Genomic DNA, 15,750 nt, shown 5'->3' with positions numbered 1-15,750 from the left:
GCTGAGAGGGAAAGCTAAAGACTTGTGGGTCAGGGAAGGCATTTCTGTGACAGAAAGATGCACTGAGGTGTCAGAGGCCAGAGGGATCTGTAGGGGAAGGGGAGCTGGGTGTGGCCCCCAGAGTGTCCTGTGGGCTGGTTGAGTTTCAGTGACCTCCTTCAGCAGGCAGGTGCATCCAGACCCACACTTGTAGAAGCAAGATCCGGTGAAGATATTGCTGTAGACCACAGGTAAAGGCCACAGGACCAAGTTCTCACCATTAACTGCGGGAGAACATTAATGGAGGAATTTGAGAGCACTTAGTAGATACAACTGACAAAGATGGATGGATGATTAGATTAGCGTATGTGTGTGGGGGAGAGGTCCCCAGTGAATGAATGGAAGACATCCAGGCCCAGTTCACAGACCCACAGGCAGACACACCAGGAGTCAGAATGGGCTGCACTGTGGAGTGGTCTACTATAGGGAAATGAGCATATGGAAAGAACTGGAGCAGAGCCAGGCACCTAGCTAGCACATGAGGAAACAAAAGTTTTTATTATATAGTCGACGCCTTTCAAAATATTATTAAAGCTCTACAAATCTGTTTCTAGAACTCTCCACGGATAACATTTGCTTGAGTTGCTAAGAACTATAAGAATTAATGCCTAACTTATTTGAAATAGCATAGGGAAGGGGGGAAAAACAAGATGAGGGGTGGGGGTGGGGAGAAGGAAATGGGGACCAAGACATGAGAAAGGGCATCAATGTTTCTGAAGTAATGCGCCTTCTATCTGGTGAATATAATGTAACCCTTCTATTAATTACGAAAAAAGTATATGGAAAAAAAAGAATGCCTAATGCAGAGTAAGTGCTAACAAAATGATATTCGATTTTATTTTTACAAACACATACTTTTTGTGTGTTTATTTTTCATTTTTTTTTAGCTTTCACATCTTTCACTAAATAAGAAGCTATGCATTGCCAAACAGTGTGCCAAATAATATTTAACATGGATTGCCAGAGTGGTCCATGTGTGGAATCCAGGGCTTCCATCCCCCATCTCCCAGTTTTCCTATGAAAGCCACAGGGATTCTGGATCTTAATCTAAGCAGGGCAATAGGGAACTGGTCATTCATTGCACCAATACTGTCAGGTGGAAGACATTTTGCATCTTAGCAGTAATAGGAAGGAGGGCTTTCCTCCTACACACTTCCTGCAAAGATGACTCAACACTTCCTGGAACTGTCTTGACAGAGGAAGTTGGTTTCTAGAACTATTGCCTTCTATTAAATGTTGAGAGATAAAGTATTACAATTCTGAGAACAGCTGCAATTTGAAGCCATGCATGAAGGGATACAATAGCATATCAACTAATACAGTTTACACCTTGACACGAGATAGGAGCCTAGCTCACTACTAGAATGATCTGCTTTCCAAAGAAGTTTAAGGATAAATACCATAGAAATAGATTACTGACAAGTATGAAAACGAAACAAAGAAGCCTGTTGGGGATACTACTTTTTGTGGGGGATGCAAGGAATGTGATAGAAGGGATGAGATCAATTGCAAATCCATGTAAACTTGTAATGATAAGCAGTGAGACCTCCTATAATAGAAGCTAAACTACTAAAATATTAACATACTACTTTCAAATGATAGGAGCATAATATAAGCTAAACTATTAGCTAATATAAGGTAACTAATACAAGTAATCAACAGTTTAGTTGATATTATGGGAGTTATGAGTCTCATAACTAATATAAGCCAGTCACAATTCTTAAGTTTAAAGGGAAGCATATCTAGTAAGCCAAATTCTGCAGTGTCCGTGAGTCTGGCAAGGAGGCATTTCAAAGAAAATTTGGCTCCAGCCTTTCCTGAGTAACACGAGTATTTTTAATCACAAAATTTAAAAGAAGAGATTTTTTCTCTTAATCTGAGCGTGATCAAACATAAAAACAGACTAGTCTTACTGGTCATCCTCAGACAAAAGAATTTTCACACATGAAAGCCTATGACAGTTCCCAAACTGATCATTTTTTGCCAATCTCTGGCACCCCTAAACTAATTTTTAAGCCTTTTAGATGCTCCGACCTGGCTTTGATTCTCAGACAGTCCTACAGGCAGTCAATGGATATGAGGTTTATCTCACCATAGAAGCAAGCCCCCTGCATGAATATGAACAATTGATTTGGGGACAGAAATGTGGCCTAGTGTTAGAGTGCTGGCCTAGCATGTACAAAGCCCCAGAAGAAGCCGGAAGTGGTGCCGTGGCTCAAGTAGTAGAGTGCTAGCCTTGAGAAAGCCCAGGGACAGTGTCCAGTCCCTGAGTTCAAGCCCCAAGACCAACCAAAACAAAGTAAATGCATTGTTCAGAGTGGATTGCAGTCAGCCAGCACACAGAAAGGGGTCTATGTGGTCTGTGGTCTGTTTGAGACAAATCTCTGATTCAGAGTGACACAAAAAATTCAGAATGTGGTCTCTTGATGGTTTCTTGCTCTCATGCAGAGTCCAGCATTATGAGTAATTGTTGAGATGGATAGTTCCCATTTCCTGCCTAGCCTATGGCCCCATGGCAGTATGGCTTTTCCTGCGTCTGGAAGTTCACTGCGAGCAGCCATGTGCTGCAGCCTAGGGGAGGGGCCCAGCCTGGTGCAGGGCCCATTCTGGAGCCCTGGAGCAGGACATCACCCCACTTGGTTTTGCTTCAGCATTCACCTACTTTACCCTCCACAAACTGATCATGTGGTGTCCTTCTCCACACTCCCACCCCCAGATTGCTCTCATCCACAATGAGAGCCTTGAATCTTAAATACTCACAAGTTCATTTTCCACGTGGTGTCTAGTGAGTACCTCTGACACACACACACACACACACACACACACGCACACACACGCACGCACGCACCCCCCCACACGCACACGCACACACCATGCCTACCTTTATCCCACCTGGGATGATCTGTGTTGGATGCTGCTGTACCAGGCACATCAGGCCTTTGTCTTCACACAAAACCAGGTTGTCATAGCAACACACTTCCCATCTCTGGCTTGATTCATTGCTTCCCAATGATGATTTCTATGAAGCGTTCTACATGAGTCAGCTTCACTTTCCTACACCCCTCACATGTGTTTCCTCAAAGCTACTTTAGAACAGTTTCTTTTGGGTGGGGCTGGGGGGTAGGGAGCTTAGTTCCTTTTGACTCTGAGTTAGAAAAATATTTTGAGTACATTCTTCACACCCAGCCCCATACTAAACTTTTTATGTCGTTTATATCATTTGTCACAGCCTTGTGTGTACTGTTCTGACGCCCAATTTATGAATAACGTTTAGTTTAGAGACAGACTTTAAGTAGTTTCTACAGGATTATGTCCTAAGTAACTTTTCAACTTGATTGTCAGCCTGGGGGCTGCCTCTTACCCTGATGCGCCACCCCTACAAGAAAATGCGGTTTCAGATGGCATTGTAAATGAATCCTAGATTCATAATACGAACTTCCAAATGCCTCCCTCAGAATTCATCAAGTACAGTTTGGGTACATATATTACGTTGACTAGAGTTTTGTTCTCTACCAAGATAAGGCATTCCCCACCACCCCCTTGTCCCTCCTCATAGCGAATAAATTGTTTCAGTTGGATATAGTTAGTTTTCCCTAAGCTTTTCAAAGATTTATAAATGGAAATGAGCCAAAGATTTTCCAGAAAATCTTTCCTATTGTAGTCATCTCACCCTAATGGAATTCTCGATGTCTCTCCTCTATATTGGCTATGTTTAAGTCTTAAAATAAGTCACCTCCATTACTAAAAAAAGGAATTTATTTCCAGAAACAGTTCAAAGAAGTAAAATATTTAAAATACATGAGTTGCTTGACCGTCCAAACTAGAAAGAATTGGATCTTAAAAAATAAATAAATAGTTATACAAAGGGGGTATCATTCAAAAAATCAGTTTCTAAGTACAATGCATCTCGAGTGATGTTACCCCTCTCATCCTTCTGCCATATCCCTCCCAGCTAAACTCATCCCCTCACTCCTAGTTTGTGGTTTTATTGGTAATTCCAACATGGGTTTTGGGGGAAAAATCAACCTATTCCTATAGATGCTTATATATATGTGTGTGTGCCCCATTTCAGATATCTCCTCCATTGCAGTTATAGATTTCAAAAGTTCACAAAACAACCTTGCAACAGCACATGCACAGTGTGTGTCAGTTCCTAGAATTCTTGGAGTTGGGTGATCGTGTGGTGGGACCAGACATACTTTACTGAATCTGGTTATTCATAATCCACCTCAGCATTCTTAATCTTACAAGAATCGGGCTCTCTCTGTCCTTGCTCAACTACACGGGGTCTTGACTTTCATGTCTTCCATCTGGTTTGGATCCTTAGCATCTGCAGAGGAGCACAGATCCCTCCCCAGCATTAGTGGAGCCCAGATCCACTCTCTGTGCTGCATTTTCTGTCTTGTGCACAGGATGTAGGTGGACGTGGGTCAGTGTGGTTCAGGAAAGACATTTGCTTCCTCTTTGGATGTCTGAGGCATTTCAAAGTAGGATGGTGGTTTTGAGGGAACATAAGCCGAAAGGGTCTTAAATGAGTAGTTGCCTTAAGAGAATAATTGAAAAGATTCAACACAAGCGAAATTGTAATATACAGATATGCACACTGAAATCCATTAAATAATCAACTTGAAAAATGTATCATTTCTAGCACTGTCAAGATAAGAAAACCTCTACACACAGTTATACCAAGCAGACTTGCACACTCGAGATGAGAATCTCCATCTTGCCCTGCCTAGCTTTCATTAGCTTCCTTTAATAACTAGGGGCTTCACATATTGTTCACTCAGAGTAAAATCTCTGGCTCTTGTTCTAAAAGCTGAAGAAACTGTGGGCTTGCCAGCAGTCTCAGTGACTCACAGCTGGAATGTCCTGTGGTTAACATTCTGCTCTGAAAACAGAATAAAGAGCAGCAAGACACCAACTGGTTTCCATGGTAACCGGTATTTGTGTACTTTGAAAAAACGACTTACTTTTTGTGCGGTAAATTTAGGCGGGAATGAATTATACAAGTGACGTTCACCCTCTGTGTGGTTCTAAACCCACCCCTTGATTTAGTGAAGTGTATGTGTCAAAGGGACATAAAACTGCTAAAAGCTTATAAGCCTTTTCTCTTCTCCCTTTCATGCAGGCCTTCTTTTGCAATAATTAATTCATTAATTTATTCCACATTTCAAATATTCCATTTGGTTTTTATTTCAACATGTGATCCTCTTCAAAACCAAGAATCAACAGCAATCATTCACTGGTATCCCTCCCATTCCCTTCTCTCTCCTATTTCCACTGACAATGTACTGTTTAAGACCACTGGACATTGAGATCTAGGGCTCTGCTTTAGCTCAACAATCCATCTGAAGGGGAGGAAAGTAAGGCCCCTCGAAGTCATGTGAAATGTCATCTCTCTTCACCTTGTCAAACTCAATGGTAAAATTCCTGCCCCTGACCTTGTCTAGATTGGAAAAGAAACAATCCTCCATCCTTTGTGTTACTATGTACTTTATAATGATTGTGGGATTTAATGAGGACAGGTTCCCGATATATCCCCCAAAGGCATGAACACATGATTCCCAAAGAACTTTAGTTATTTTAAGATTTTACTCTGCATTACCACTTGAACTGCATAAAAATATTACAAGCAGACCATCTATATTTCAGCCTAATCATCTTAGGCAGTAAAGGGTTTGGAGCTTTCATGCCATTCCATGGAATGTGTGGTTCTGGCCTAACATTTCAGTAAATTAAACCAATTTTGTCTGTTTGCATTCGATTGGGTTCATATTATACATCTACCCAGAGATTCATGCCAACTCATGTTTGCTTCACACGGACAATTTCCAGACAAGAGTCAAGGGAGTCCGTGTAAATCTTATTGCCCTGGGCAATGTATCTATCCCAATAGTAACTAAAACACAATGTTTAAAACAGCAAGGAAATTTAGAAGAAACTACAATGGCCTCCATCTTTTTCTATTGTCATTGTCATTGTCTCCCTTGTGAACACAGAATATATTCTTGTTGGTTCAGGGATTTGAACTCAGTTCCTCATGTACTTGGCAAGTATAGATGCTTTACTACTTGAATGATGCCGTCAGCCCATGTTTGCTTTAGTTAGGCCTTTCATTTTTGTCCAAGCCATGATCCAGAATACTCCTGCTCAAGCTATATGCATGGCTGGATGACAGCTTCACATCATCACCCCCAGGTATTAATTGAGATGAGGGTCACATGAGCATGAGCATTTTTGGTGTGGGAGGGGATTTCCTTATAATGCACCCTTCCTGATCTCTGTCTCCTGAGTGACTAGACTGCAAGCGTGAATCACCATGACCAGCTAAGTTATCTTATTTTTAAATTCCTATTAGAGATATATATCTATAGCTGATGAGGTTATTCATTAAAGCAGATAAAGGTACAAAACAGATGGTAGAATTATCTCAATGCAAAGATGAACCAATAATCTTAGCAGAAAAATTCCAAGGAAGAAATAATTTTGTACATTCACTGCAAAAAAAAAAGTCCCCAAAATTTCCATCTTCAGAGTCTCAGAGTAATCAACATAACACAAATTTATAATCACAAAGAAACTCTTTTATACTATTTTAATAGTATCATTAGGTGGAAAAATTATGTCAGACAGAGGTGATGTTTATTGAAAGATGCATATCTGTAAAACTCTTAGTAAGATGATATTTTGTTTAAGAATTCTGTGGGAAATTTAATAATACTGCATGAAGGACCACAAACAATTATATTGTTTATTGTTAGACAGGATTCCTTCCTTCCTTCTTCTTTCCTTCCTTCCTTCCTTCCTTCCTTCCTTCCTTCCTTCCTTCTCCTCCTCCTTCCTTCCTTCTTCCCTGCTTGTCTCCCTCTCTCCTTTCCTCCCTCCCTCCCTCCTCTCCTTTTTTCCCTTTCTCCCCCCTCTAATCTCTCTTATAAAATACTTGAAAAAAACAACAACTTAAAGACAGATTTCTTTGAGTTCCTGGTTCCTGTTTGTCATGAATGAAGGATGAGACAGAGAAGAGAAGCTCACACTAGAGTGGCCAGGAAAGAGAGGAGAGCCTGAGAATGATTGTGCTTCAGGTTTTCTCCTTTCCCACCTTTTATACCATCACATTCAGGCCAGGCGTTTGTTTCCCCTTTGGTAATCCTCTCTGCAGATACTCTCGACACACATAGGGTACACCATAGCCACAGAGAACTTGACTCCTAGGCTCTTGTCATTCCAATCAAGCGGACAATCAAGATTAAACATCACAGTGGTTCATTCCCTTCATTACAATTTTTAACTAAAGAGTTAAAGGTGTTCATACTGGCAAAAGAATTGTACACATCTGAAGTGAGAAATAAAACAGTAATGTAAATGCAGTGTAACCGTAGCGACCAGTGACTTTTGCACTGCTGTCAAAAATGTTTACACAGGCCGGGAGTTTGGCCTAGTGGTTAAAGTGCTTGACTAGCATGCGCGAAGACCCAGGTTCGATTCCTTGGTACTACATACATAGAAAAAAGCCGGAAGTGGTGCTGAGGCTCAAGTGGTAGAGCTCTAGCCTTGAGAAAGTCCAAGGACAGTGCTCAGGCCCTGAGCTCAAGCCCAGGACTGGCAAAAAAAAAAAAAAATGTTTACACAGACTACTTAAGAGAAAATAAGGAACACAATGAAATATATAACCCCAATTTATTAGTATATACACAGAAAGAAACATCTGTGCTAATGTGTATATATGTATGTGCGTGTATATATATGTATATATATATACACACACATACACATAAAAATATACACACAAAAAGTTATTGATGAAAGGATTTTCTGGCACTAAGAAATTATCATCAATATTTATCTTCAATTAGATCAATCTTCATATCTTCAGGGATCGGCTAGCATATATTGGCAGAGCAGGCTTGACCTTTTTCCTCCAACAAACCATGTGAGAGATTTTTATGTTTAAAAAAAAATGTCTCTTTGATTTCAGCTCTTCGATGGGCCAAATCAGATAGGACGCTACTGTGGAAAGGAGATCCCTCCGACGGGAAGCACCACAACCTCTCTCCTCCATGTGCTATTTCACACGGACGGGATCAGTCAAAAAGAGAAGGGCTTTCAGATGCAGTGGTCCGTTCATGGTAAGTCTTGTGCTAATGCCAGTTGTATTGCCATTGGTCTCTGACGAAGGATTGCCCCATTCCCAATTCTTTCCTTGGGAACAAAACCATCCACACATCAGGCAACCAACTAAGATGGTAATTTTTTTTTCCTTTGCCAGTTCTGGGGCTTGAACTCAGGGCCTGGACTATGTCCTTAAGCCTCTCTGTGCTCAGGTCTAGTGTTCTACCACTTTAGCCACAATGCCACCTCTAGCTTTTTCTGTGTATGTGGTACCGAGGCTTGGAACTCAAGACTTCATGAATTCGAGGCAAGCACTCTACCACTAAACCACATTCCCAGCCCAAGGTGGTAATCTTCTAGCTAGGTTTAGGTAGAATTTAGAGAGTTAACACTGGGATGTTCAGAGAAGTTAAAAAATAATGGAACAGGTAACTACTTAGAGTCGGTGATAAATTGGCATGGGGAAGGAAGGAGAAGGGTACCATTTCTAGGATGAAGACCTGTGGTCAGGACAATGGTGATGACAGAGCGACTCGGAACTTGAACTACGAATCCTCAGTGCAAATGAGCTGTGATGTTAAGCCTGGATGTTCTTCTTGGACTGAGAAGGTCTAGCCTTAGAGTGGTCAATGTATTGATCTAATAAATGCAAAGATCCCATTCATCCCTACAAAATAGCCCATTTCTGGTACTCTATGATTTAACAGTAAACCAGACACAATCTGAAATGACACAGAAGGGATGGGACAATCCTGCAAAATTAATCAGATTTTCAGTGATGTGGAATATACTTTAGAGTGGGATTTTACACTTAGCTATATGCACAGAATCACTCGGGACCTGGGGTGTGTGTGTGTGTGTGTGTGTGTTTGCACCTGGGCTGAGTCATTTTTCTAGTCATTGCTAAAGATATTGTAAAAAGGAAGATTTGTCTGCTGGGATGGGGTAAGACCCATCATCCTTCATTTCTAAGAACTTCCCAGATGATGCTGATGGTTCTGCTCCTGTGGAGTTCATTGCAAGGAGCAAGGCAAGAATGGATGTTGAGCCTGAGAGATAAACCTGGAGAAAGCCTCCCTAGGCACTATAGAATCCTTCTGGCTTCACCAGGGGCCCGATGTCCTCGTGGCAGTAGGATGGTAGTTGGGGTTTTGCAGGAAGTAACTCTACAAATAGCCAAAGGGGACATCATTTCTATCTCCTCCCAAGCCCACAGAAGGAATGTTAGGAAATGCTCCAGAGACTTGGAATCAAAGTCTCAGGGGCGACCCTGACTCTAGGTATTAATTGCAATTTCCTGGGGTTTATTTTTGTTTAGGGCCCAACCCTTAGAGACAGGATTCAATTGGTCCATGCATGACTACTGCTAACTTTGAAACCTTTCCTAACCTTGCCATCCTGGAAGAATGGGGTTCAGAACCAGTGCTTTTGCTGGTGGTATGTTTCTACTCAGGAAGTCTCTGTTCCTTTACTCCAGGCTATTCTAAGCACCCTGGTCCAAGGCTTCTCTAAGGAGCTTGATTAAGTGGTCCTTACTGGCTAAACTCAGATTTCTGAATCACTGCATTCTTCTAGCTACAGTGCTGAATCCTGTTCTGGAAGCTCTGAGTTGTTGCTGGGAAGAGAGTTGATCTACTTCTATTTGGAATCTGTCTTCTAGAGGAGAGTCAAAGACACTCTCTGTCTATTCCCTTTTCCTGTTTACTATTTCAAAACTTTCTTCCCAGTTACTAAAAACTAGCTAAATTTAGAGCCAGACTTATGCAATAACATTTTGCCAATTGGGATCAAAACTGGGGAATATTTTTTAACCCTGTTCTTCCCACTGTGTACAAATTCTACTAGAGAAAAGTCCTGTGGAAGGCGGTTGTCAGTAATGTATGTGAGCACAAACACAGTGACTATGATATGCGATAGGCTTGCTGGGCCACAAGCATGGTTTACCCTCTGGGTCTGAACTAGTGCATTTAATTGAGATGGTCTAAAAGGTCAACAGAGAGGGTAGGATCAGAGAGAAGGTCTTCAGTAGAAACAGTGCTCCTGTCATTTTTCCACTGAGAGTAAGGCAAAGGTACAGATCGTGAGCTAGCACTCAGCCATCTATTCATTAGATAGACACTGAGGAACGATGCTTTTACTCAGGAACTGTGCTGGAGACATGGTAATTTCTGACATCCAGTGGCACATTTCTCCTCTCCTAGAACTCACAGATAACTGAGAGAAGTAGGGAGGCAGCAAGGAAGTAAGCATAGAAATATGTAGTCAGTTAGAAGTGTGGTAAGTGCCATGGAAGAGATACAAAAAAATGTCATATGGGTTGGGCAATTAGATTGTCTCCGAAATTAGACTCCTGTGATAGGTGGAAGTGCGAAGAGTGGAAGACCCAGCTGGTCTAGAGGAATCCACTCAAGGGGTGTGGTGGGGGAAGCCTTTGAGAAGGTGAGAGAGCTGAGCAGTGGCCACTGCACAGGAGTCACAGAGAGCAGGGACTCACAGAAGACAGGGACTGGGACAGTAACCAATGGGGCCGCACCCTCTTTCCCCCTGTAAATCCTTCAGGCTGTCTAGGAAGAGGTTTTGAGTAGGATGAGAACAGCATAGCACAATGTGGAGTTCAAAAAGCACAGAATAAAAATGCACGGTGAATATTAACATTAGAGTTACGCGTCATTTCATGACAGGAATATGTGCTGAAAAAACACATCGCTGGTCCACTTCATCAGGGTGTGAACATCACAGTGTATCTTCTACATCAGCCAAGACTGATAGGCTGTCACTAGGCCATACAATTCATGGGATGAATAAAGTGCCCGAGCTTCTGTTGTTGACTGAAATGTCAATGTGCAGCACATTTATAATCTCAATTTACAAATGCAGGGGTAATATTCCTGAATGTGTTTACATGAGTGTGTGTGTGTCAATGCACATGGTATGCCATCCAAAAACATATTTCAATGCCCTGCCTGAAAGGCTCCAGGCCAGATCAAAACCTCTTTCTTTCTTTCTTTCTTTTTTTCTTTCTTTCTTTCTTTCTTTCTTTCTTTCTTTCTTTCTTTCTTTCTTTCTTCCTTTCTTCTTTCTTGACATAAATCAAATCACATTTTCAACCCTCTCTCCTCCTACTCTTTCCCAAACTATGCAATAAGAGTGTGGAGATGCTCCTTGCTGATTGCTCAGAGCCTGAAAGTCACGTCTTTTCCCAGTGCTGCTGTGGAGGAAGACTCTCCCTGCCATTCATTTTGCTAAGGAATAAATAAATCATTGATCGAATGCTTTTCTTTGTCAACTGCACAACTTTTCTATTTACTTTGAGAAAATGCATCTACCTACAAATGAGCTTTCTCTGGGAGCCCATTTTGAAAGTAGCTCTGTGGTTGTGAGTTGAAGCCACATTGTTGATGCCTTTACTCGCAGGCCCTCATAGAAAAGTCCCACCCTGGCCATAAAGAAATCGCCACAGTTGCCCGGCCTCCATAATCATTTCACAGTATTCATCAGTGACAGCATTGTCCAGAGGCTGAATTCAGCCTTGGGGGCCTCCATTTGAGTGGCTGAAGGGTATAGAGAACTTTGCATGAGTTGTGTGAATGGCTGCCTGGCAGCCAGCTGTATGCAGCACACCCCACCCCTCTTCTGCCTGGCTCCCCAAGGGGCGCCTCCTTTCACTTGGCAATGGAATCCAGCTGACAAACAAAGGTCAAGGAGCTTTGTGGAGGAAGGGAAGACTGACATTTGCAAAAGAAGCACACAGACTTCAGCTGGGAGCTAGCAGAGGAAGCCGGCAGTGGCGTGTGACCAGGAGATGATGTCACTCTAGATTTCCACAGAGACAAGTATGGCCTTTTCTTTGGGGATAGAGGTGACATCAGCCCCTCCACTGGGGGGTTGTTTTGTCTCATCTTCCTTTCAGCCATTAATGAGACTTCTCAAGCTTTTGAGAATGTTCAGAAATTAGTTTAAGGAGAACGCTTTAAAAGCCATAGCGAGATGCTCCATGTACAACTCTGTTTGAAAGGAAGCCAGCACTTCTGGCTGTATGTCCATAGCAAAGGCTTTCTATCACACTGCTACTGGGTGAGATCACCCACACTTCTCTTTGATCTTCCTTCCATTTCTCCCTCCCCTCCCCCCCCTCTATCCAGGGACTCCAAGGGCCTTTGCGTATTGTTGATGTTCTAGGAGAATTCCTTGTAATTATTTTGTTTTCCTTTCTCTCTGTGACTTAGTGATGTGAGGTGTTATTCCCCAGAGAGAGAGAGAGCTTCCTCCTCGGAGTTGTATCTGTTGTAATTCCCTTGTGCATTTGTCCTCCATCCACATGCTAAGTGCTCATCTCCAGGCTCAGTCAGTCAGCCAGGCTCCTCCCCGTGAGATCTGCTGGGTAACGGGCAGCTGCCACTGTGAATCACACACAGTGAGCACTGTGAGTCACCTACAGGAACACCACCTGGCCTCCACGAGCAGGCATTTCATCATTCATTCAACCAACAACCAGTATGTATCCATCCCCTTACCTAACATGCTTAGAGCTTGGAATCCGCAGTTGCTTTCTCCAACTATCAATAACAAAGTGCTATGTACTGGGTGGGTTGAACAGCAGAAATGTATACTCAGGAGGTTTTGGAGCTGGAAAATCTAAACCCTAGGGATCCTCAGAGTTGATAACTACTGTGATCTCTCTCCTTAGCTTCAGAGTAACCTTTACCTGGCTTTTCCTCGGTGAATACATGCTGACATCTCTTTATTTGTCTCTTATAAGGATGGCAGTCAGATTGCATTAACACACATACAGCTTCCGTTTAACTTAATCACTTTGTGAAAGGTCTGTCTTCCAGTGCAGTCACTTTCTGACATCTGGGAATTAGGACTTCAAAATGTGAATTTTGACCCGCTCAAAACAGAGAAAGAGATAGCATCTGTGATTTGGAGGAGCTCATTGTGTGGTCAAGAGACCCCCAAATCAAGGGGAGAAATACATAATCCCTGATGTTGTAGCCCCAGATAAAGATTCTGGGGTCAGCGAAGGGAGTTCTTGAGGCAGGCCAGGCAGTCTTGTGTGTTCCTTCTCTGTGTTCCTGGAGCTGAGTTGTTGAGAACAGAATGTCTAGAATTATTTGAGAAGGAAAGGCATTTCTCAGTAGAAGCATGGATGCCCAAGAGCCCGCAGTTTGTTCTTTTTTGTGTGTGTGGGGGTCATGGGTTTTAAACTCTGGGCCTGGCACTGTCCCTGAGCTCTTCAGCTCAAGGCTACTACCCTACCACTTAAACTTCAGCCCCATTTCCCGTTTTCTAGTGATTAATTGGGGGTAAGGGTCTCACATTCTTTGGTGCCCATCCTGGCTTTGAACCTCAAGCCTCAGATCTGAACCACTTGAGGAGCTAGGATTTCAGGCGTGAACCACAGCACCTGGCTCCGTAAGTTGTTCTAAGGGCAAATATCTCTGTTGAAGCCTATATTGTTCTTGGAGCAATGGCCTCTTCAAAGGAGGGAAAACTGGTTTTGTGTATATGTGAAAAACAGCTCCTCCAATCCATGAGATATAGGTATGTGTGACACATAAAAGATAGACAGTATATATTGCCTTTTACACTATCACATTTTCATGGTTGGAATGGGGGAAAAAATCTGGAATAGCTCCTTAGCAGGCTGATATTGAACAAAATGATGGAGAAGTACTAAGCAAAACATGTTGGAAGACAACAGGTTGTTAAAACAGAGGGTGAAAGCAGAGAGAAATTGATTTTTTTAACCTTTTTATTTTTTGCCATTGGGAAAGATCACAGATGATTTCTTTTCTTTTCTTTCTTTATTTTTTTGCTCATTTTTTTCCCCCTCCATGCTAGTGGTGGAACACAGGGCCTTACATATGTTAGGAAATCATTCTACCAATAAGCCACCTCACTAGTGTCCCACAGGATGCTTTGCGGGAAGGGTGGGAGCCTTGTTTTGCTAAGTTACCCAAGCCTGTCTTGAACTCCCAGGGTCAGGTGATCCTGGCCAGCCTTGGAGTAGTTGGCACTACAGGCGCATGCAGAGACTGAGCAGTGTCAGGAGGGGACAGTGCAGCTGCCAGTGAAGATGGTGATGATGCTCCCCGTGACACTGAGAGCTAGGGATGCAGGTTTGCAAGACTCAAAGAACCAAGACGAGTGGTGTTCCAGTGGACCCCCAACAGAAAAAAATGTTGTGGGGACCATGTGGCCGACACTGTGATCAATGCTAAATTCCCCATTCCCAACAAGCTCTGCAAAGCTATCACTGCAAAATGCAAAAACAGGCTGGATAGATCCCACAGTTAAAAACCATGTTAAGGCCTTTTTTAACGATCAAGCCATAGCCCGCCTGCTGCCTGCACTGAATCTTGCTTCCTTATGGTCAAATCATTCACAGCAATCTGGAGGTATGATATTTGCAAGGAGAGTTATTTTATGAATCAGCAGAGATGTCCCAGGGTACGCTCAGAAAGCTGAGCTGTGAATCACTGTCTGGCCCTGATCACGGGTGGAGACATTTCCTGTTAGGCTGTGACAATTACAATGCCACAGGGACAGAAGTGTTAAGACACCCATTTTTCTACCTCTAAAGAAACCGCTATGTAATCAAAGATACATCTTTCATTTACTAAGTCAGTACTCAAATGCTTGACATAGATGAATGAAAAAAAAATAACCACATGAAACCAACATGTGGTTGGTTTATTATTACCAAGTGATGTAAGATAAATACTGTTTGGATCGGGTAGAAATTTTGGAAAAGGAGAAGCAAGAACCACTAATTCTGCTTAAACTAGCAATTTCCCTAAATTATTGCTACACTTTCTCTCAAATTTTATATGCATGCTATATCTTCAAATAGCATTTCTGTTTCAGCCTACTTGACATGTTGGTTTTGTCTTTGTTATATTTTTAAAATACCTTTTATAATGGAAAATTGGTACTAAATGGTGACTTAGTATGAAACCAGAAGCACAGAATTCTGTATAACAATACTATATGTGAGTTTTATTTCTCACAAATTCTCCCTTGTATCTTTTTGGAAAAGAAATACTTCATAAATGACACTAATTAAAAAAACAAACAAAACTGGGCAGTGGTGGCATATGCCTGATAGTTCTATGAGGCTTTGTCTCAAAACTTAAAACCAAATCTGTTTCCCACCAACTTCTCTTGTGGGATTAAAAATGTAATAATTTGTAAGATAACCCTACAATTCCATGTTCTGTGGTATCAGAGCTTTTCTATCAACGTCACAGTGATAGAGGCAACATTAAATATATTCAAAATGAGGGGAAAAGCTAAGTCCTGACTGTTTAAAAATTAGTTTTGCTTCCTTGACAACAAGAGTAAACAGACATACACACAGTTGATCTTCATTTGGTGTTGGCTCTGAATCTGTAGCATGGAAGTTCCCTTTAGCAGTCTTATGTCCCAAATCTCACGTTGTTACTGTTTCAAAAAAAAAGTTGAGCTCTATTTCCATTGCTACTCTTTGAAACAGTTAGGAAAAGAAAAAAATATCCTCAAACAACTATGACCTCTCTAAATTCTGTTGCACAATTTGGAATAGTCTTGAGTTTGGGCCAAAGAAAGGGCTTTCTTGAA

At 42.0% G+C, this 15,750-nt stretch overlaps 1 protein-coding gene across 1 annotated transcript in view; it reads left to right on the top strand.

Annotated features, from left to right (window-relative positions):
* The window catches only part of Cubn (cubilin), a 199,807-nt gene that overhangs the window by 72,901 nt on the left and 111,156 nt on the right, over nt 1–15,750 (top strand). The window contains exon 30 of the mRNA XM_090318958.1: nt 8,015–8,165. Coding sequence (XP_090175084.1) covers nt 8,015–8,165 — 151 coding nt within the window. The remainder of the gene's footprint in view (nt 1–8,014; nt 8,166–15,750) is intronic.

This window comes from Megascapheus bottae, chromosome 26, assembly GCF_031878675.1.
Source record: "Megascapheus bottae isolate mThoBot1 chromosome 26, mThoBot2.hap1, whole genome shotgun sequence".
Taxonomy (NCBI): Eukaryota; Metazoa; Chordata; class Mammalia; order Rodentia; family Geomyidae; genus Megascapheus; species Megascapheus bottae.
Note: the sequence above shows the minus strand (reverse complement) of the source record. Positions and strands in the feature narration are given on the sequence as shown.